The sequence below is a fragment of the Tachysurus vachellii genome, chromosome 7 (genome assembly GCF_030014155.1).
Source record: "Tachysurus vachellii isolate PV-2020 chromosome 7, HZAU_Pvac_v1, whole genome shotgun sequence".
Taxonomy (NCBI): Eukaryota; Metazoa; Chordata; class Actinopteri; order Siluriformes; family Bagridae; genus Tachysurus; species Tachysurus vachellii.
In genome coordinates, this window is record NC_083466.1 from 18172557 (window position 1) to 18195939 (window position 23383).

Below are 23383 nucleotides of genomic sequence, written 5' to 3' on the forward strand. Positions count from 1 at the left end.
TGATTTAGTAAAATATACTTTCTTCATATGATGATATATAACGATTCAGAAATGATCAAAAAAACATGTATAGTGTAACTGTCATGCACTTTACAATAATGTGAGATGTTTTGAAATCACATTACTGGTTAAATTCATAGGATTCACTATTTAGCACACAAAGCAATAATCTGATTGCAAAAAGAAATGCAAAAAGGTTTTAAGTGGTGTGTTTAAATTTTTTTGCATTTTTTTATTTGATTTATTAAAAATCTATCTATCTATCTATCTATCTATCTATCTATCTATCTATCTATCTATCTATCTATCTATCTATCTATCTGTCTATCTATCTATCTATCTATCTATCTATCTATCTATCTATCTATCTATCTATCTAATTTAAATTTTTTGAAAATGTAACTATATAATTTATGCTGTGTTAATTCTGAACTACATGGTTTGTTTATGTTAACTAAAGCATTAAATAATATCAGCAAAGGGAACCTTAATATAAAGTGTTACTGATATCTTTTCAAAACACATGTTGGTTCATCATTGTACTGGGTTTGAATTGCAGAGCAAACTTAAGAATTGAGTAGTCTTTAAAAATCCTTTGGTCTTTTTGCTCTAGTTCCTGTGTCCTGGAGGAAATCAAACAGGTTAATGGAGATTTGTTTTGAATAAGTGAACTCCTGGACAGTGTTATTAGGCCTTGTGACCTTCTGACAATGCATGTATACCCACGCACAAGCACACAGGCACGCACTCATACACCCCGCTGTTTAGCTGCTCACACACTCTAACACATTTTCTGCATAAACCCACCCACACAAATAAACAGGTACAGGTGTAGGTTACAGATCCAAAACAGACAAGCCTCCTTTCCTGCCATCACTTTACATTGGAGGCAGGTAAAACAGAAAAGGATCCAATAAACAACATTAAATACCTGATACATATTTGAGTCTTGTTTCTTTTCCTGTGGCTCTTCCACTGCATGCGTGGGCTGCCTGGGGAAAGGGAAACAAAGATCCGTAAAGGCATTAGGTTTATGCCCTGATTTGAGGCCAGTTTTAATAGATCTGTTGTTATGGTTAAAGATCAGAACATAAGGTTCGGGAAGCTGTTCCCAGGTCAGTATAAATAGCATAAATAGTCTTCTACCAACACAGGAAATGAGCAGCCCAGCCGCATGGAACATCCTGCTTTACATTATAAAGGATCTCCTCCCTCCAGTTGCCTTGGCCAGTTGTAATGAACATCTGAGAAGAGAGCACAGGAGTCTGTGTGTGGGTTGGATTGGCAGCGTTACAGAGGGGTCACGCAGACACGGTGGTGTGTATTCTCGTCCCTGCTGGTCGGGGTGAGTTTACGATTTATTGTATTTACACTTTTTTTAACATCTTGGATTTGTGTAGTGCCAGTATCTTTTGAATTCAGGAAACTCCTTACAAAGGATTTTTTTGTAAGTGGTGCTCTGGAACAGCATTTTACAGGTGTGTGTGTGTGTGTGTGTGTGTGTGTGTGTGTGTGTGTTTGAAAGATTAAAGGGTAATTTTACATTTATATGTATATAATATTATATTATATACAGTATGTATATATTATACAAGTGTTAGTGAAATACATGAAGCGTTAGTGCATAATTCTTCAGTATTTGTTAATTTCATGACATGCTTTGCAGTTCTTACCAAGTTGTTTTTGTTTTTTGTTTTTTTTTGTAAAAAACCATTGGGGCTTTCTAAGCTTTAAAGTTTCACATTAATCTCATTCTAATCTCTGATATCTCATTGTTCCTTATATATAACCCGTTTTTATACTTTATATATAAACTTTTATATTTGTCATTTATGTTATTAGAGATACCTGGATTAAGGAATGTACTGATTGAGATTGAACATCATTACTCTGTTTGCAGGTACGAGTCGGGAGCTGGTCTCCCCAGACAGATCCACTTTCTCTTCTCACTATTTCTAATACAGGGTAAGATAGTCAAGATGACTTTATTTATTCTTTTGAAAACTGCATAAGAAGTGTGTTTTAAAGTGAGATCATATATTTATTTTCTTCTATTAGACAATGAGCAAAATGCAGCTGGCTATGGAGGATTATCAGGGCTCCGCCAGGCGGGAATTGATGGTGGAGGTGCAGGGATACGTAAAGGAGTTTACACGACATTCCAATGATGTTCTGCTCAATTTGAATGAGCTACGGCATCGCAATATCCTGACTGATGCCACACTTACGGTGGGCAGTGCCCGGCTGCACGCCCACTGTGCAGTGCTCATAGCATGCAGGTCAGTTTGCAGGCATTCCCAGGACACATGGGCCATTTGCTTTCTCTCATCCTCCCTCCCATCTTTCTTCCCTTTCCCACCCTCCTTCCTCTTCTTATCCTGTTTTCAGCAAAATGCCTTATTGTTTGAAGATGATTATGTCATTCTTTACTCTCCTGAGACCAATTATATCTGTGCATGGTTACATCATCATTTTCACCTCAAGTTCATTAGGTTTTTGAAAGGAAATCTGTATAGGCTGAAACTATGTTTCTAATATTTGCTTTTTATTTTATTTGATATATTTACATTTACAGCATTTGGCAGACGCCCTTACCCAGAGTGGCGTACAAAAGTGCTTAATCGTTGAATACATTAACTCTGGTTCACTAGGTTACAGATTCAAGATACCATGAGCATAAAACACTGTTCAAAGTTTATTTTATTTTAAATATACACACATACAACAAACAGGGGATAAAGTGCTAGTTCAAGAATTTCATGAAGAAGTGCGTTTTCACCCGTCGTTTGAAGATAGCCAGGGGAAGTTCATTCCACCACCTCGGGGCCAGAACAGAAAAGAGTAAAGAGTCTAATAGATAGTCTATAAGTCTTATAGTCAGATTTTTAAATCTCAAACCCTTAAACCGGGCTTGTTTATCTCTACAGATTGTGCCCCAATCTTAGAGGTGTTCAAATGCACATCTTTTGTGCCTTTCTATTCAGATCGTGATTTTGTTTGCATGTGTCTTATCACCTTGTGTCTCTTTCCTCTCAGTGGCTTCTTTTATTCCTTGTTCTCCCGCAACAAGACCAGTGCTGTGGGAGAACAAGGGGTTTCCCTGTCTCTGCCAGAGGGGCTAGAAGCGGGCAGTGTGGCATTGCTGCTGGACTTCATGTACACCTCCCGCCTTCCTCTCAGCCCTGGCACTGCTCCTGGTGTGCTCGCTGCTGCCACCTACCTGCAGATGGAGCATGTTGCTGACACCTGCAGAGCCTTTTTACAGAAGAGGTAAGACTTGAAGCTAGATTCAGTTTACAGTTGCTCAGAACAGCATACATAAAGGCTTGCAGAATTTATGCATCTATTTAGTGATGCATAAAGCACTGATGTGTTGCATATAGATTACAATCTGGTTTTCTCATGTCTGAGCTATACTGTGCTTGCTGCAGATTATTAAAAGTTGTAATATTCTGTTCCTTGCAGTGAAAATGTATGTGTAAGCCCACCTCTGGTGGACCTGGCATCCAGAAGCCCCCAAGTAACTTTTACAGTGATTCCGGGTGGCAGATCACCTCCAACTCATCCGTCGTTCTCCTCGTCCCCTTCCAGACCTGCAGTGGATATGAAGGAGCCCCGCCCTGCCCGAGCTAGGTGAGAGACAGAGAAGGAGAGAGCGTGTGAGATAGCAGGTCAAATGGTTTGAATTTGGTTTGCATGTGAATGAAATTCACATTTGTTATATTATACCTATTAACACATACTGTTGTCTCCTATTTAGGGTTCCTGGAGAGAGCACGACCTTAGTAGAGCCAGTGACATGCCAAAGTCCTGCTCTCAGCTCTGAATCACCAGCCCTATCTCCAAACACTCCATCTCCAGGCAGTCCCTGTCAGTCCAGAGGTCAGCCAAACTCACCTGCTGAGTCCAGTGGTTGTAGTCTTTCCCCTAAACTAAAGGTATGCTGACATTGTTTGTGAGTGTTTAGATGTAGCCATGTATTAACTCTGTTTAGCTCATGTATATCTTCTACAATATACTGTATCATTTCATATTCAAAAACTAAATATGTGATTTTTTTTTGTGCACTGAAGCTATAGGAATGTATATGCATAGCATTAGCTATGGAATGCTAATGTGTGTGTGGGGTGTGTGTGTGTGTGTGTGTGTGTGTGTGTGTGATTTCTTCACAGCCACGTTCTGAATCCAGACCTACCCCTGACCCCAAGGCCTGCAACTGGAAGAAATACAAATATATTGTCCTAAACCCTCTCTGTGCTACGCCCATTAAAGAGGAAGGTCCAGGGGAGGAGCTGCACACTTTTGATCACTCCTCCTCCTCTAATGATAGGGCAGATGTAACACCCAAACAGTCTAATGAGGCATGGTCAACTACTGGACATGGGCTGAATGATTCGTAGGTTCAATTAAGTGATGGATAACACATCTATTCATATTTATACATATTGTAATCATCTTTAATATACTGTTTTTTGTTGTTCGACAAACTTTGTTTTTCAGACAAACACCCTTTATGGCCTACCATGGACTCTCACCACACACAGCAGACACTTACAAGGGACCACCTGCAGCTGTTATCCAGGATACCAGAGGTCAGTACAAATTTATTTCTATTTTTTAATGTTTGCTTTTTAAATGCTTGCTAAAATGTAACTAAAAAGTATTATGTACAGTAGTGAAAATCATTAAATATAACAATGTTTGGGATCTGTACTTGTCCCTAGACCTCTGCCCTCTGTATCCGCACCCATGTCCTCCTGTGATTGACTGTGCCAAACAGAATACCCATCCTTTTGGGAAGCTTCCAGTTAAACTTGAGAATCACTCCCCAGTGATTTGCTATTCAGGAAATCAAGGGACCACAAAGCCCAACTGCTCAGGTGAGGTGGTTACTTCTCAGGCAAGATCAAGGTGAAATATAGTATTATAAAGTCAAATATACGTGTACAATTATATTTAGAGTGTTTAGCAGAAGCCCTTATCCAGAGTTGCATACAGAAGATAAATGTCACATTTGCACATACAAACTCTCAAGTATTTGTTTCTGCTTCTCCTCTATGTTTTTATATCAGAAAAACCATACCATTGTAATGTGTGTGGGGCCCAGTTTAATCGTCCAGCTAATTTGAAGACCCACTCCCGCATTCACTCAGGAGAGAAGCCATATCGCTGTGACACCTGTGGTGCTCGATTTGTCCAGGTAATGAGAAGACTACTCAGAGTACTTTATATAAGTTTAATCTGTCACTTATCACTTCTAAGTTCTAATATCACAAAAAACATTTATAAACATATACATATATATGGTAATATTTATACAGTATATTAATATTACTTAATTGTTGAGCACTGATTTAAACAAAGTTGCAACAGTAAAATGTCCTTTTGTACCCTGGCATGTTTTAGGGCCTGGGATTATATCTTCAAGTATTCCAATACTCAAGTAGAGCATTATATAAATAATAGTTATATAAATAAATATATTATTTACACATTATAAATGTGTTATGATTCATAAAGAATTATGGACATTAGTTCCAACTATATACATACAGATTATATGAGAGAGTACTTATGCACAAATCCATAGAGATTATTCTTAACTTGTATTAGTATACAATATGTGCCCAGATGACTTATAGTGTTGTGTGTGTATGTGTGTTGTGTAGGTGGCTCACCTGCGTGCCCATGTTCTGATCCACACTGGGGAGAAACCTTACCCATGTCACACCTGTGGAACACGTTTCCGTCACCTGCAGACACTGAAGAGCCACCTGCGCATTCATACAGGGGAAAAACCATACAGTGTGAGTATTACCTAACATACACTCAGAGTCACATTTAAAGCAAAAAGATTAAAATATTTATAAAATTTTCCTGTTTTGCACTGTTTGAAAAATCGTCAGTTGTTTTTTTACAAGGTGTCCAAGGAAGTAAATATAAATTAACATAATAAACCTATTGTCATTATTGTTTCCTTCCCTCTATCTATGCCAGTGTGAGAAGTGTGATTTGCGTTTCCGTCATAAGAGCCAGCTGAGGCTACATCTGAGGCAGAAGCATGGTGCTGTTACCAACACCAAAATCCGATATAAAGTCCTGGCTGATCCATACCAGACTAGACCAACTATACTGCAGGCCTCCTGAAGAAGCTAAGAATCTGATGTAAAATGTCCTGGCAAGATTTTAGGGTCTGATTTAATGTCTTCTAATATTCCATATATGTTTAATTATACCCAGATAAATACCAGGTAAACACTCTGTAACTTCTGATATTGGGAAAGGCTTACAAAATTGCCGCAAATGAAATGAAATGCATGGAACCTACTACTAGGCTTTTATGCTTATTTTACAAAATAAGGTGGAGTATTGCATTCCTGAAAAGCATATATACATCACAACTCCTTCCAGGAATGCTGTTCTCCTGCACTAGATGTGCTGACTTTTATTAACAATCATACTTTTATACTTTATTTATTTGCCTGGCTTAGTGTTCTCTTTCTTGCTTGTTTTTTATATGCTATCTGTGAAAAATAAGAAAGGAAGTGAAGATTAAAAAAAAAAGACCAAAAATCTCTCAAAACTGGAAACATTTCAATTCAGTAAAAAGTAATGCCTAAAGTAATATAAATGGTTTCTGGCAGGGTGTGTTAGGAGTTTAGATGGATAACAAATAAGTGAATAAATGAAGAGATCTGGAAATGTGAAGTGATGAACAGGAAAAGTATGATGAAATGCTGAAAAGTATGTTTGATGAAATTTGTGTGTTTGAGAAGGATAAAGTAAGACAGTTTGATTGAGGAAATGTGAAATTGTATCATTTTGTCTGTGAAATGGAAGGATACCTTTGCAAGTAGGAAAACTGCTTATGGGATGTAGTCATAGTTGGGCTTATATTTGGTATGGACCATTTTATTGTCTTTTTCTTTTTGTGTAAAAGAAAATTTGTTTAGGTTTTGCTTGGATGTATCTTCATAAGTCAATAGCTATCATGTTCTCATACTTAATGATGGCCTTGACATGTTATTGTCTAGTTAATTGTGCACTAACATTTAATTTGCCCTACTAATCTAAAAGGCCTGGAGCCTATCTATTAAGTAACACTACTATAAATTCTATTCTGAAATCTAGATTTGTAGGAACTATAATTTTAATGAAAGGAAACTTATATTTTGTTGATGGTGTTAATAGTCTAGGAGTCCAAGCAGGCCAAGGACTCAATTAATTAAGCCAGACAAAATAAATGTAAAGGTTGATGCTGTGGATGAAGATATTATTGACTTTGTCAAATCTAAAGTTCTTTTGCTGGGCAAAGACAAGACTTATTTTATATAAATTAAAATTAAATTAATTTCTTTTCATTGGCAATATAGTGTCTGTGGTCATTGTGTGTTTGTCTGTGATTATTGTGTGTATATGAGAATAAATAATTTCCATGGAGAAATTTTCTGAAATTGTATTAATAACATACATCAACCAATAAAGAAAGGTATACTTGTAGAAAGCAAGGATCCAATGATAACATGATATTTACAGACTGTCAATGGTCAAGTCAAGTTTTAAGTCTTGGCTCTTTATCGCTGAACCTAAAGTGCTTCTCCTCCTCATCTTTCCTTCCTCTGGTTAGCTCATGTGTGCACCACTAATCCAAAATGACTCATTGGGTTCAAAGTGCTTCAGTTATCTGTGGGTGGGGAACCTATTGCCAATTTTAAACTAAAGTGTGGTGCCCATAGTGGTTTTCTGAGTCAATGGGTCTACCTGGGATTTGAATTTTATAAAGACATAAAGCTATTCTCTGAAACTTGACAGCTCTGAATATATTATATATCTGCAGAACATAGGACACATTAATCAATTTTATTTTATCAGATGGTTTTTGGAAACAGATTGAGCAAATAAAAAAACAAACTAGTTTACACAAGTTCTGCTTTTCGCTTAATACAATCAGGACATCCCATTGTACTTTACCTGCTAGCTTCTTAAATCAATTAATCATTTAATTTAAACCATTTGATTTTTCCAGGCTTATATCCCAAATTACACTTATTACTGTACATCAGATGAGACATTCCCAGCCTGCTGCTGACCTCAGATATGAATAAATTCTTTTGAAAATCCCCTTTTAGTCAAGCCACAATTATAATGGCAGTGTTTGCTACAGTAGGCTGCAGTCCAGAAAATTGGGCAGAGTTCCTTCAATTGTTTCTCTTGGATGAAAGACAGAAATATAGTCCTGTTGTCTAAGAGAAGTCTAGTCATATTGTCTGGTAGCTGTCTTCTGATTTCAGGTCCAATTTTTCAAAAATGGCACTCTCAATTACTAAAGCTAAGACCCTATTGTGATCATTACATTTTGTGGCCAAATAACTGAATCTCTATTTTTGTGAAATGTCTAAAGGAAAAAATCTTTGTGTGGAGCTGAGCTTTCTTTTTTTTTTTTTTGCAGAACTCTGTACAACAGTAAAGACCTTGTATCCATGAGGATTAGCATAGCTAATAGAATAGCTATGCCAAAAACATATCTCTAGGAATCTTTTAAGACAAATAGACTCTATGTAGTCTCTTCTTTTTCTCTATTTTCTATAAGGGTCGCCAAATTATTTTAACACAATCACCCTGAAACTTCAGCACATAGTCACTCTCCAGCACACCAAATTGCATTCCACATAAATTACTAAAAAAATACTTAAGAATCTCGGGTCGGGGTGGACTTCTAAATACTCTTTAATATTATCTCTAATATTTGCACAAACATCTCTGTTAATGCTGGTAGATTTGAAAATCCAGAGAAAATGCGGCTTATGACCTGCTTCTAATAATATAGAAGTACTTAATTTGTGCACAGCCTGTATTTTTATAAACTATGAATTTTTATGAAACATCACATTCCATAATAAAGTTCTGGGGGCACCTGCCTTTGCTCCCAGATATTTTGACTTCAATATATCTCAAGAGGTTTATCTGAATATCCCATCTAGTTTCACCCCAGGGTAAGATTCATCCACTGCTGCTGCATTATTAGCATGGTTCTGAGATTGAAGCCATATTGATTATACACAGTTACAGTTGATTGTACTTTTGTAAACATTCTTGAAGGACTCAGAACTTTTTGTTTGACAAACAATAAATTTCACTGAAAATCAGATGGAATAAAATGATTCAGTGTGAATTTTAGAGATGTGACATGTACTACAAAACCTTATTTAATATAATATATCCCAATAATGTTTAATTAAAATCATTTAGACTACTTTATTATATAAGCTTATTGTGGACATTTAAATATGTATGGAATTTAGCGGGCATATTAATCAATGAACACTAAATGAAACTATTTTATGAGATCTGTGCACATAATGTCTACAGATTAAATGGAAACAGATTGAGCAAATAAAAAAAAACACAAGTGAGATTTACATTTATCAGGACATTCCATTGTACTTTACCTGCTAGCTTTTTAAAATCAAGGTGCAAAGTGGAGTACAAAACCTTATTTAATATAATAGGCTATATACCAATAATGTTTAATTAAAATCAATGAGAACAGTGTTTTTTCTTGTCTTTAATTTAAAATCAAATTTCCACCCATAAATTACAGGCAAAGGTTCAGAGAACCTTCGACCTATTAGAGATGGCAAAAAATCCATTTGACTTAGACTTGAGTATTGTCACAATGAGACAAAGGCGAGTGAGGATCCAAATGCAGTTCAGTCTTTTATTGACCCAAAACGAGAGACAGGCAAACCAGGGCAGAACACTGAGCACACAGGAAACAGGAACATAGACACCAACATACAACAACAACCAACACCAGGGAAGTGAACAAACAGAGTAGATATAATGAACAAGAACCAATCACCAAGCAGAGACAATCAGTGACTAAGATGATACCCCTGGGGGGGAGATAGAGTGCAATTAGTGTCCATGGTAACCAATGAGTGGGCAGAGCAAACAATTAACAGCAAGGCAGACAGCAGACAGAAACAGGGCAAAACACAGACAGACTCATTACAAGTAGTTGATGTCAGTGAGGCATCTATCTATTTATTTATCTATCTATCTATCTATCTATTGATTGATTGATTGATTGATTGTGAAATCCTCTTGGAATTATATAGGCTTAATAGTTCCTACAAGTAAGTTTACAATAATGTGTTTTACATTCAGTGCAGAAAATGGCAGTTTTAAGTAAATTTCCAATACAAACTTCAGACAACTCATAAATGAGGCTTGTATTATGCTGCTGTACTATGAATGAAATAGAGATAGAGAAACAGAAATGTCTTTACAAACAGGTCACAGTAAGTTTATTGCCGTTTTTCTTCATGTAACATCTAATCCTTCAGTTGTCTTTCCATTTGTTTAGCAAAGTCATGAAAATACATAGTGTTGATCATTGTTGGTCACACAGTTATTCGGGTTAAGTAGCTTGTGTGTCCCAGACATGATGTGGGCTTTAACAACAATTTCTGAATTAGATGCTTTCATTTAGTATATGTGAGTGCAAGTGACAAATCTTTTAGGTTTTTCCTTTTTGGATTTGTTGAAATATGGTTATTTAGTCATCATGACCACACTGAAACAGCATGCGTTTTGTATCAGTTGTTTATATGCATTTATGTTATTCCAAAAAATATATATTTTATAATATATTATGCCATCTATTGAGGTTAATTGTTTATAAAATAAGTATAATTAAGAGTAATAAATACTTTGGTTATGATTCTTATGCCATGCTGCAAGTCAGTTTTTACATTGTTCAGCAGAAAAACCTTCAGAATCTAATACCAATGAAACAGATAGCAAATGGACAGGTGAATTAAATGGTTCACTATCCAGAAATTAATATTTTAATAAAATTTTATTATAGGAGTAACATATAAATATAAACACATAAAATGCTTTATAATGCTATCATTTATGGACTGATAAATACAGCTTTTCGATCACAAATAGTCTAGCTTTGGTTAGGATAATATATCCAGTGTTTTTAGTTTTTTTGGCTGTAAAAATTAAATTGAAAATCGCTAATAGCTCAGCAGCAATCCTGGCTTGTAGACCAGTGTTTGTGTAGATGAGTAGGTTTGAATAGCAAATTGAAAATATGTGCACTCTGTTTGCTGTACAGTTTATAACATATGGTGATTTGGAAATAGACCTTAAATAACCCCCTTTTCTTGATCCTTTTGCTTTACCATTCCAATGTTTCCTTTCCACACACTTTTATTCCATTTTGAGGCATGTAGTGAATGGATGCTAAATAGTTGCAGAATTTGTTAGATGTTTCCTGTATTTTACATGTTTCAAAGAACCACACATGACTATGAGAGAAACAGTTGTAATTTTTTTAATAAAACAATTTGCAAATAGCAATTCCATCATCGAGTTCCACTGTCATACCCACACTTTACCCTTCTTTGTGTCTTGACCTGCGTCTTGTCCACAGCAGCCTCCTCCCAGGCCATAATGGTATGTGGCAGGCATGTTTTTGTAGACAGCACGACTATAAGGGATGAAACAAAGGTTGAGCTGCAGGTGACGAGCCAGTCTGCAGTATGCAGCCAATGCCAGAACGAGCAGTGGGGTGACGAGCAGGAAGCCCACAATTAACAAAGCCACACAGCCTCCGTCACTCAGCAGGTCTGAACAGTAGAGTGATGTGCCATGTGGACGCACCTTAAGAAGAGACAGGATGGCCATGTAAGTGAAGGTGGCAAATTAAACCTTAACAAATGAAAAGCTATTCAATTGTTTCATCTGAGTTAAACTAATCAGATGCAATTATGTGTTTTTAGTCATTCACATATATATTTAGAATTTCATTTCATGATCATTTTTAGCAACATAAAGCCATTTTGCTTCTGAACTTGTTAACTTAGCTTTATAAAGGGTTTGGTATTTTCCTCCTATAACTACCTCACACTGTGTGTTGTATTTTGGATTTATATTTAATTCTGTGCATAGTGGGGCATGGTGTTTGACTCTGGAGTGATAACGAAGAATGTTTTCAGAAGAGAAGTTAGGAGATGAGGTGCTACTGAAAGAATGTGCTTTTGAAGTGCAGACGGACAAAGAACAGACACATGCGGACACAGATACTATATTCCTACGGTTACTGGTACTCTGCAAAAAAAGATTCTATCTATAGAATATTTTTTGCAAAGTACCAGCAAACATAGGAATATAGTATCTGTATGATTTAAAATAATTTGGATGACATAATAATTTATGATGGACTGTGAGTGACGAGAGTGAAGAGATTTAGTGAAAAATTGGGAGAGGAAATTTGTTGATTTTCCCCCAAATTCCTTTGGTATGTCCCTCTGAAGGGGAGAAACATAGCTCGCTAAGCTGAGAATGTAGGGTGAGCTGATAAGATTTCCACACACCCAGCTGTGCTTGCTTTTTTTCTCCCTGTGAGCTGGTGCCACAAAGACTGTTGCAAATTAGCCTATAGTTCAGTCCTTGTAGTAAACCTGTCCTGCTACACTGTAATTTTTCAACGTAAAGTTTTGTGGATTTTCATCTAGTCTGAATTGACATTTCTGAGTAAGCTGTAATGAAAGAAAGGCAGTGTTAAGAATGTAGATGACAAGTAGAATACAGCAGTGATGTGATATTGTGAAGGGCAAAATATTTTAATATTCTATGCTCATTTCTATGTGTGTTTTTCTGTGCAGAAAATAACCCTTATTCAAAAACTTTACTGACACTGTCTTGTCATTTACAAATTCATAAATTCTTGGCACAGTAACACAGAAGGCAGTACTGAATATTGCAATAAGAATATGCCACTTTCATTTTGTTATTTGATTTTTGCCCCAAGTAATATATTGGCAAGTCATCTGTGAGAACATTTGCACATTTGAGTACAAATTCAATAATCAGAAATAAAAGAGAGAGATTAAGACAGAAATGTGCATACAACTTGGATTTTGTAGCAAATATTTAATGTTATACTCTACTATGTGGCCTATCCTTTAATACACTTGAAAGCTAAGTGTAATGTTCAATTAATTATACTGCAGTAGTGTTCTTTTTAAATATATTTTAAATTGCATGTGTGTTGTCATTATCCTATGTCTTTTACAACATGATATACTGTTAAATACTTACAGTGGAGTGGCACAGAAATCCAAACACCACCATAACTATGACAGGAGTGAGGATCAGGCCAAACACTAATGCAGCCAGGCACATGTTAATAGTGGCTATCACCAGGTTCTGGGCTGTAATGAGTACAGAACATGCCCAACAGTCCAGAGAGCCCCTCAGCTCAAGGGGAGCCTCACCACCTCCACCCACTGGTGCAGAATACGGAGGAGGCACCACCACCCCAGAGTCGCTGTTGGGAGTCCCAGCTGCAGACGTGGAATCCGTGGAGCCGCTGTGCTTGAGATGAACCTGCTGGTGGTGGTTTGGTGGGAGATCCTCAGAGAGGTCAAGGGCCTGGTGGACAGCTCCATTCTCTAGAGTACCAGTCATGCTCATGTTGACCTGCAAAGAAGGAGTTTTGTTTATTCTTCATTGGAGACAAAGAAATAATGGATAAACCAATAGAGGTTCTTGTGGTGTCATGGAACATATGAACATGACTGCCTGTCCCTCTTAGTTTTTTATGTTGGTTCACTTAAATATCTTTTTATACTTTCCATTACTGAAATTGCAAATTAGTTAAAAGTGATAGGTGATGAAATGATTCGAAATGATGAATATATCTATAATAATTTAATATGATTAATGAATGTTCGATTTTTCTTTATATTTTAATGCTGTTGTATTGCATTTACTTGAGCCTACAGAGTAGAATGTACTTGAATATTAGTCCAGAATTCTCCTCAAAGAAATTTTAGTTGGTGAACTTAACACGAGAGACAAGTAATGAGAGTTGCCAAGATGCCTAAAGTCAGTATTTCTTGTAGTGTTGTAATCAAAGTTGCATGTTACCCAAATTAGCACTGTATACCACATTATCCATTTAAATGAAAGATCATAGTATAGACTGGAAGCTTCTTTGCAAATGTTTGTGTTTTGGGTGTTGAGAAACTGATGAAATGTGAGCCGTTTAAAGTAACATGTTAATTTTATTACTAGCCACATAGGAAGCAGCATGAATTTGTTTTTGTATTTCACTTTCCTAAATGTCCATCCAGCTAAGACCATATTATGCTTCTCATGGCAGTATGCAGTGAAGGTTACTAAAATAATTGTTGTGTTGTTGAATTGCAACAATGGTTCGATCTCCAGACAGTGCATACATTAAACTCACTTTGTGGGTGCCTTTAGGCTGTGCAATATTTGCAATTACATCTGTCTGTAATTTTAGTCCTAATTTTGTTCAATTTGGTTCCAGCTGTTTGTGACTCTCAAAAGTACAGACATAAATAACATTATACTGTACAAGACAAGATAATACAGACTATACAAGAAAATGCAGACGATGTGTTACAAAATACTCATACTGTCTATATTGTATCACATCGTTTGCATTTCCTACATGCATTTCCTTGTATAGTCTGTATTATCTTGTCTTATGTAGTATAATGTTATTTATGTCTGTACTTGAGTCACAAACTGTAACAGCTGGAACCAAATTCCCCTAATTTATATTTATTTATAATATATAAAGTATATATTTTATATATAATATATAAATATATTTATATATATATTTTATAATATATTTTATAGTATATTTTTATATATAAAATATACTATAAAAGGTAGATATATGTAAAGATTAACTAAGCACTGTGATCACTGAAGAAAATTACTGAAAATAAATTCAGCAAAGGATTCCTTCTGGTCACTGAGCAGAAAATAGGTCTGTATTTTAGACACAGATTAAGCATTAAATTTGATTAGAAAAAAAAACCAAAAAAATTCCTTTTGTGTAGGAAAGTCATCAAGTGGAACATTTGATGAAGTAATGAAGGAACTTGGTGTGGGGGGCCAAAGGATAGGGGATGTGGCTGCCTAGTGCTTAAGGTGTTGGTCTATCAATCAGAAGGTTGTGAGTTCAAATCCCAGGGCCACCAAGCTACAACTGCTGGGCCTCTGATCAAGGCCCTCAATCCTCAGTTGCTCAGTTGTATAAGAAAATGTAAGTCACTCTGGATAAGGGTGTCTGCTAAATGTTGTAAATGTAATTACCATTACCATATCTGCACACAATCATCCAGTCAGTCAATGGCAAGCTGAGGTTTAACTTCTGTAAAAACCTTTGCACTAAATCTAATCAGTACTTTAATGATAGATAAATAAATACCCATGCAGGAGTACTATGATGCTTTAAAGATTCTTATTTAAATTCTGTACAAAGGATTTCCTGTTGTGTTTTTTTGGATATAGGCACACAATTTCAAAGTGCATGTAGGCGAAAGTGGCAAATCAGAATCTAAAAATAATATTCTGTACTGTTTTTTTTTTTTAATCCGCATTCCTGTTTGTTTCTGCCTTCCTGGGAACTAAACAATTGGTATTGAAACAATTTCCTCCTTTTATTGGAATAAACTTTAACATGATTTGTGAGAGGTTTAATGGAAGCAAAATAGTCATGCTTTGATGTTTTATGATAAATTCTACTTGTGTGGTAACAATCTGCAAACACTGATTAATATAACATTAAACTTGCTGTGTTGTAGATCAATAGATATAATTGTTCTTATTGTCATCCTTCCATTTTCTTTCATTAAAAGCTTGGTGTATTGCATTAACAGTAATATCCTAAATTCCAATGAGAATTACAGATTGCAAATTTAACGTACATTATGTAGACTCTGAAAATGTGATAGTTTTGCTGATTAAAAAAAGAAGAAAAAAAAAGATTTCAGCACTATTTCAGACCCTGTATTAATTTGGCCAAAGTACATAGATTTTCTATTTATTTGATATGTCTGTTCAAAAGATTTCCTCTTTTATAAGTGAAACTGACCCCTAAAAGCTCTTGCCTGATAGTGTGAATACTTCACATTCCATGAGAATTAGATCAGATAGGTGGCCATCGTCTGCACTTTGTCATGTTCCTCCTCCGCAAGCACTCACCGTGTGGTATGGGGTCTGGTTGTCCTCTTCTAGTTCTTTTGGTTTGTTCAGTAGAGATTGTTAATACTCCAATGTTTAAGGATGACCCAAAAAACGTCCCAAGTCTTTCTGTGATGTCTTTTAGAAAAAAATTCTGTCAAAGTGGTTTTATAAATTTTTCGCAAAAATTCAGTGGAAAAAATCAGGTTTTGCTCAGCTTGTTTCAGGTACAGTATATAGCCTTATACAGCTATTCAGTTACTGTTGCTTTAACCAATATAAAGTAGCAAAGCATCAGTCTCTTAAAGCATTAAACCCCTTCAGTTCCTCCTCTCCCTCACCTCAGAGACGATTGAAAGCTGTATGTGGTAAGTTGGGGAGATATACTGATGCCTTTTCCTTGCCCCTCAGCTTGCCTTCCCTGGAAAGACCACCTCCTTCTGTTTTTATAAGTGTTATCCTGCGGTGTGTCTTGGGACAGATTGTTAGTGCTTTAAAAATAAACATAAATAATCATATACTTTATTCATTATTTTGGTCAATTACTCAGTCAGCTTCCAAACTGGGCTTTGGCAGAAGACTATTGCAAATATATTTCCACAGCTGAGGTTTTGATTGTCTTTACTTCCAGACATATTATTGTAATTCACATATGAGAGTTTTCAGCAAATAACAATATTATTCCTAATGAAGGCCTTCTGCTTTTGGAACCTTTTCCTTAACAATTCTTAATTTCTAAAATACTGGCTTTAAAGTACACTCTTAACGTTCACTGTTTTTTTTCTGGCTGTTAAACCATCTCTGGGGCATCATTTATAGGTATGTTTTTAATGCAAACAGGGGATTTCTTCCTTTCCTTGCTCCTTAGGATGACACTGCCATGACAACTATCATTTCTTGTTTTACATAACACTTTTTCCTTTTATTTTATCAGTAAAACCAGATCCCTTTTCCCCTCTTTTGTAGCATGCCTAGAGTGTAGAAGAATTAGTTGAAGTGTTTGTAGGTTTGGTGACAGTAAAAGTTGCGTTTTCTTTTCAGATTCAACAGGCCTTCTCACCAGCAGTGGTACAGTAAGTAAAGGCACACAGTAGGATGTGGTAGCTCAGTGGTTAAAGTGTTGGACTAATGATTAAAAGGTCATAGGTTTGAATCCCAGGACACCAAGCTGCCCTTGAGCAATGCCCTTAACCCTCAATTGCTCAGTTGTATTAATTGAAATAAAAAAATGTAAGTCACTCTGGAAAAAGTGTCTGGTAAATGTAATGCAATGTGTTCTAAGTGGTACTGAGTCCTTCCAACTGGCATTCTAATGTCTGACTGGTGACTTGTCTATGCATACTGTGGTTATGTTCTACAAAGTTCTGGTCCAGGCCCACTGCTTTTCCTCTTATGTATACACTACATTTTGGTGCAATTATTCATAAACATAATATTAGCTTTCACTGTTATACTTATTAAACACAGCTATATGTTTCAGCTAAGCCATAATAGCCTTCCCATTAGTTGTAGGACTCTGATTGACTAATGAACACTAACATTTTTTAGTTAAGCGTTTTATATATTGTTTTTTATAGAGCATAATTCATGCATTTCTTAGTTCATCTAAACTGATTCAACTGAGAAGCTAATTAACCGGAGTCTGACTTGAAGTGGTTGTGTTATAGCAGATAAACACGAACAAATCCGTAGGACAGTGGGTACGACAAGTCCGGGTTTGTGAGCCTGTGTATTAATTTATTGCAGTCATTTTATGTCATCATGAGGCCTTTACTTTTCGTCCCGTTGTTTTGAATTAGACCCCTAGGGGGCGCTGAGGTGGAGCTGATTGTTCAGTAGCAGCAGGTGATTACAATTTTCAGCGAACGACTTACATTCTGTCTAAAATCCGCTTAGCAGGACTAATAAGTAGAGTAATTAAAGCTCTTTTCTTTATACGTGTAAACGGTAAGAGTGAGAAACAGTGAAACACTTTTGTTCTTATGATTGGAAATGTTTTTCTTACTTATAATTTTACCATCAGATGGTTTTGGATTTTTGGCGATTCGTGACATTGTGTAAGTTTCACAAAAGGTGATTTATTTATTTATTTTGGAGACATAAGTATCTTCTTAATGTGTTAAATGTTGTGAAACACTGTATGTCCAGAGTAAATGTAATGAAGGTAGTCAGAGCTGTATATAATTAAACAGGCCTCTAAAGTGCTGTGTGAAAATGGAGGCCTAGTGGCGCATTTATAAAGACCACCTTACTTTCCTTTTTACTACATTTAGGACTGCTGACAACGTTGTTCGTGTTTTAGTGGCGTTACAGTGATTTTATTGGTAAATGTTTTCATCCTTTGCACCACAAATAGTAAAGGCTTTTTATGTAATTGCTATAAATCGGTTTTATAGCATATTTAGATATGAAATTCACATGCAGTTTGGTGATTCTGACTTCTTATTGTTTAGGTTGCCTGTGTTATATTTATTGGCCATAATTAATCTTGTTTTCACCGAGAAAGCCTCGTGTATAAAAAGTTTAACCCCGAATATAGTAGGTTATTAACACCGTTTTTCTTCTGCAATACCACATTTGACCACTGAGAGGCACTGTTGATTATACAATAGTGCCTCTCAGTGGTCAAATGTGGTACATTTTGTAACATCTCTTAGTCAAGTCAAGAAGCTTTTATTGTCATTTCAACCATATATAGCTGTTGCAGTACATAGTGAAATGATGCAACGTTTCTGTTGAATGACGAGAGGCAAGGCAAAAACTTTTAACAACAGTATATTTATTAAGAGACATGCAAAAGTTTAACATACAAACTTTTAACACCGTAGCACCAACCCGCGTATGCGTATAAGCAAGCTTTAGGATCTTAGTCTGTTGAGATTTTTAAGCTACAGAACACTGCTATGTTCTACAGTTTCTCCAGGATTGTGGTGCTACATAAAACAAAGACAGGGCTAAGGACTTAGTAAGTTAGTCCTAGCCTCATAAAGTGCAACTGTGCAACCTGATGAAGACGGTGCAGGACAAAACAGTGCAGACAAAAAGTTATAAGACAATACACAAAAGACAATAAACAAACATCTGGTTTTCCATGTTTGTTGTTACAACTGAATGATTTTAAAGCAGTTTAATGGTTTGTTTTGAAAACTACTTTCTAACCCAGTGTGATCTTGTAGTGTGGAGGAGTTTGTATTCTCGTCTCTGATTGGTCGCTTTTTGAATTCATTATCGTTTCCTTTGTGTTTAGGTGTTAAGGATTACTTACATAGACATTTTCCTCTGCTGATTTTAGCATGAACAAAATGTTAGCCATGTATTGAATGATGTTATTCGCGGATATGAAGAGAAAACGGTATTTACCGTCCTCGTGTTTCCACTTGTGTAGAATGACACCGTTTCTTGTGTGTAGTTGTAGGTATCGCTTCTCGGCCTTTTGGCTAAGATCAAGTGTAGTATCTGTTCTTATCAGTTTAATATCTGATACGTCCCCTACCCGGGGACCATATATTAAATTGATTTTTGGAACAGGGAGATGGAATAGGGGCTTGCTCCGTCCACTCCACGCATCGACCCGGTATTGCAGTACCTCCGGGAACGGTGCACCCCCTCTGTACTGTTAAAGAAACGTTATAACGCTACATTAGTCTAGCTCGAATACAACACTTGTGTTTCTGTGTCTGGATTATTTCTGTTTCTCTTTATTTCAGGGCTTTATGTCATCTCTCTATATTCACACTTCACCACAGAAAAGGGGGATTTAAGGGGGTTTATTTAAAGTCGGTGTGATTTTATACAACTTACTCTGTTCTTTAAAGTCGCGCGTTTTACACGCTTATAATCACAATTTCTCTCTAAGGCGGACATCCAACTTGTGACACACGGAACTATTTATCCGGAACTATTTATCGGGAATATTGTGTCCGGGTTCATATTAGCGGTCGGACACAGAAACGTTCTCTCGTTTGTGCGTGTTTAACAATCTTTCTTCAAATATTCTGATTAAAGTCACCTGGAATTACAAGTGCAAAGATTTCACACTTTATCCTTCATTTATGTGCAATAAATAAACGTTATCGGATGTTGTTTACATCTTCGATCTAACTCTCATCCTTACCCTCAAACGGGGGGGGGGGGATGTAACTGTATCGGGGCTTTAACACTATCTTAATAAAACTCAGTTCTTGTCTCCTACTGATTACAGTACAGTGTTGTGTCAGTTGTTTTGTACCGACTCTTTTTAGTGTAAAGTGCAGATGTATTGATTTATAAACGCATTTTCCTGAACACTGTGGATCTCGTTCCATATTCAGCCGCAGTGCATCATGGGAAGTATCGTACTGTCTGCTTGCTTAGACAATATTGGTCAACATTCGGCTTTAGATGGAATAAATGTAGTGTTCTTTTTGCAGCATGTGTAGACTGTGGTGTTTTAGTGGTGCACGTTTGTGTAATGATTAAAGCTGGCTTCCTCTCCCTAATGGTAAAGGCTGTGTGTGGTGGTGCAGTCACTAGCTGATGGAGCTGCAATTCATACTTACCTGGCAGGGGAGATACCATGATCAAGAAGGTGGTTCACCCAGGGCGAGGCTCAGCCATTGCACTCCGGCTGTGCTGACCCCTGCGAATTCCCCAAATGTGGGAATCTCGACTGCATAATTTCTGGTAGTGGGGGACTGCGTTCGCGCTCTCCCCTGATATTCACTGTACTAAAGTTAGAAACGATTCTGTTGTGTTTGCAGGACTTGTGTATGTTTTGTAGCTCTCTGTACAATGTACATCTCTTGTGTATGTTCTATAGGTGTGACCTGGGTATAGATCAAGATTCAGGAAGTACAGGCCTTCACAGATATTCGTGCAACAGGGGACAACAGGTTGGCTTTCCTGGACTGAATAAACTTATTAAATGCACTCTGCCTTGAATTGATTTTTGGCATACTTTCTCATAGGAACTGAAGAGAAGTTAGAAGTATACACGAAAGCCTCGCACATCAATACCTGCTGTTTGATTCCCACCACCCCATTGCAGTACCATTTAGGAGTCATCAGGACACTACACCACAGGGCAGAAAGCTGTTAACCCAGTGGAAATGCAACCATTTAGTCCCAGGATTTGTCAACATGAACGCTGTCAGCAGAACGCTGGCGCGTACTGCTGCCACTGCTCTCCATGGTCTGAGTTTGTGTGCTTGTTTGTTTTGACTGTTTGTTTGCTGTTGCCTTTTCTGGTCATTTTTGACCACAAGGATTGAGGACTGTTCAGGAGACCGTTTGTGTCTAACTGGGGAAGTCTGGAATTCAGTGATCTGTGCTAGCTGGTCAATCTGACACTTCCAAATGTGGCCTCCGACGCTCTGTTTTCACAGAGGGAAATCAGCAACTCAGTTCTAACTAAAGGATCAACTGGCACTATTTTATCCAAAGGCGGAATAAGCAGCTCGGTGATTCGCTGCCCCTAAATGATTAACCTTACGCTTCATAACGTGGCTTTTGACGACGTTCCATCTTCTCAGATTTACCCTGGAGTTTGCATTCAACAATGTGGATTTGCCGACTTTTCATGTGGATTATATTCTATTTTATTCATCATCCAGTGACCTCGATATTCCAATATACTGCAGAGAAACTTTTTTCATTGTGACCCCGTGTCACTGAACCGCCATTGACCCTTCAATCGCACCAGATATTATTTACTATCCTCGGCAGAAGTACATCCATCGTGGGTAACGACGGAATTATATCTACGATGACACTGGTCCAATACGATCGTTCTGGTCGTCCTCCCCGCGCCCACCAAAGAAATCAATATGGACCGTCGACCACAGTGTGCTAGCCGATATCGCCCAGACTACCAGCATTGAATCTGCTACGACTGATCTTACTTTTCTTTTATTTAATATGAATGACCGTAAGTTTGACTTTCTTTGTCTCACTGAAACATGGCAACAATCCCATGACTTTTCCCAGCTTAATCAATTTGTCCCTCCTGGCTTTACATACACCTGTCAGCCTCGCACATCTGGCTGTGGTGGAGGGCTTGCGATTCTTTTATAACGAGAAGTGGAAAGCTACTCTCATGAACATGCCTCTGTATGAAACATTTGAGTCATTTGAGTTTTACAAATTAATGGTCCTGTTCCTACTGTTGTAGCCACTGTTTATCACCCACCCAGGACTTTACTGAGTTCTACATCACAAAATGTTATTATATTGGGCGATTTTAATATACACATGGACGATGTCAACAATACTCTCTCACTAGGGATTTTTATCATGCCTGGAATACAGCAAATGGGTTTTTTTTTGTTTTTTTTTTTTTTTTCTTTTCCCCCCCCCAACTCATAGCAAAGGCCATATTCTTGACCTTATTTGTTCTGGTGTAACACCTTCCATTTGCTTCAGTTTTGCCCATATCAGATCATAAGTTAATATCATTCAGTGTTAACTTTATGGTTGAAAAAAACAACTTGGGTCATTCTATTTCATTTCGTAATATCAAGAACATCAATCTATCTGCTCTTTCTGATGGATTGGACAATTTCTTCAGGAGCAATGCTTTCTCTACTCCAGATGACTTGGTTTCTTATTATAACGAGGGACTGCGCAGTGTACTTGAAACAATTGCACCTTTAAAAACTCACTGTTTATTTTACTTGTTCTGCACCCTGGTTTACACCAAAACTAAGACAACTTATAACTAAGGGGCGTCGCCTGGAACGCTTATACACTAAAACCGGACATAATGTTCATAAAGATATGTACACAGATCATATGCTCTCTTACAAGAACGCTCTTTTAACTGCTAAATATGAATACTACTCTAATATAATTGGGTTAGTTAAAGGGAATACAAGGTCCTAGTTTAATACAGTAAATATCCTACGGCCTCCTGATACTCTTCCTTCTCATCTATATTCTAGTGATCTATGCGATCTTTTAATACTAAAATTGTAAATATTCATCAACAATTAACCTCTCAAAATAATGTGGCATCTGATCTGTCATATTTACCTTCCCGTGATTCTCAATTGTCTCTATTTTACAGTTTTGAACTTCCGGCTATTGATGAAATATCAGGTTTTATCAAACACTCTAAATCTTCCACTTTATCTTTTCTATCTGGTATAGTAACTGATATTATACACTCGTCTCTCACCTCTGGTGCGGTTCGTTCATCTTTTAAGGTTGCTGTAATCACTCTAAGACTAAAGAAACCAGGAGCTGACTAATAATTTAGCTAATTTTCGCCCAATTTCCAATTTGCCCTTTCTCTCAAATTTTGGAAAAAGTTGTTGCATCTCAGGTTCATTCTCATCTCTTAAATAGCCTGTTTGAAACTTTTCTGGACTTGTAACTACAC

General features: G+C 36.9%; 2 protein-coding genes, 1 long non-coding RNA gene and 2 other non-coding genes across 5 annotated transcripts; 4 read left to right on the forward strand and 1 right to left on the reverse strand.

The window, feature by feature from the left end:
• The first annotated feature begins 1225 nt into the window (after positions 1–1225).
• Positions 1226–7368, forward strand: bcl6b (BCL6B transcription repressor). The gene is made up of 12 exons (XM_060874743.1): positions 1226–1345; positions 1901–1965; positions 2059–2279; positions 3037–3270; positions 3466–3633; positions 3761–3938; positions 4173–4396; positions 4501–4592; positions 4725–4880; positions 5073–5200; positions 5670–5807; positions 5998–7368. The coding sequence occupies exons 3-12, from the start codon at positions 2062–2064 to the stop codon at positions 6145–6147; spliced, it is 1686 nt and encodes a 561-aa protein (XP_060730726.1). The 5' UTR covers positions 1226–1345; positions 1901–1965; positions 2059–2061; the 3' UTR covers positions 6148–7368.
• A 4029-nt stretch (positions 7369–11397) lies between these two features.
• tmem88b (transmembrane protein 88 b) lies at positions 11398–16307 on the reverse strand. The gene is made up of 3 exons (XM_060874744.1): positions 16048–16307; positions 13120–13500; positions 11398–11679 (listed from the first exon to the last, which is right to left on the reverse strand). The coding sequence occupies exons 2-3, from the start codon at positions 13492–13494 to the stop codon at positions 11398–11400; spliced, it is 657 nt and encodes a 218-aa protein (XP_060730727.1). The 5' UTR covers positions 13495–13500; positions 16048–16307.
• Positions 16308–17884: 1577 nt separating this feature from the next.
• On the forward strand, positions 17885–22341 carry LOC132848763 (uncharacterized). The gene is made up of 3 exons (XR_009648763.1): positions 17885–18083; positions 20825–20897; positions 20973–22341. It is a non-coding gene; the product is annotated as an uncharacterized LOC132848763 (long non-coding RNA).
• Positions 19444–19634, forward strand: LOC132849340 (U2 spliceosomal RNA). The gene has a single exon (XR_009648883.1). It is a non-coding gene; the product is annotated as a U2 spliceosomal RNA (small nuclear RNA).
• LOC132849363 (U1 spliceosomal RNA) lies at positions 20557–20720 on the forward strand. The gene has a single exon (XR_009648905.1). It is a non-coding gene; the product is annotated as a U1 spliceosomal RNA (small nuclear RNA).
• Positions 22342–23383: the final 1042 nt, after the last annotated feature.

What these genes read in the sequence shown, in the direction of transcription:
- bcl6b (XM_060874743.1), top strand. Translation starts at nt 2,062, where the DNA reads ATGAGCAAAATGCAGCTGGCTATGGAGGATTATCAGGGCTCCGCCAGG. An exon ending in GCAGTGCTCATAGCATGCAG is followed by an intron (nt 2,280 to 3,036) that starts GTCAGTTTGCAG and finishes CTTTCCTCTCAG; the next exon opens with TGGCTTCTTTTATTCCTTGT. An exon ending in TGTTATCCAGGATACCAGAG is followed by an intron (nt 4,593 to 4,724) that starts GTCAGTACAAAT and finishes ACTTGTCCCTAG; the next exon opens with ACCTCTGCCCTCTGTATCCG.
- tmem88b (XM_060874744.1), bottom strand. Translation starts at nt 13,494, where the DNA reads ATGAGCATGACTGGTACTCTAGAGAATGGAGCTGTCCACCAGGCCCTT. An exon ending in GATTTCTGTGCCACTCCACT is followed by an intron (nt 11,680 to 13,119) that starts GTAAGTATTTAA and finishes TCTCTTCTTAAG; the next exon opens with GTGCGTCCACATGGCACATC.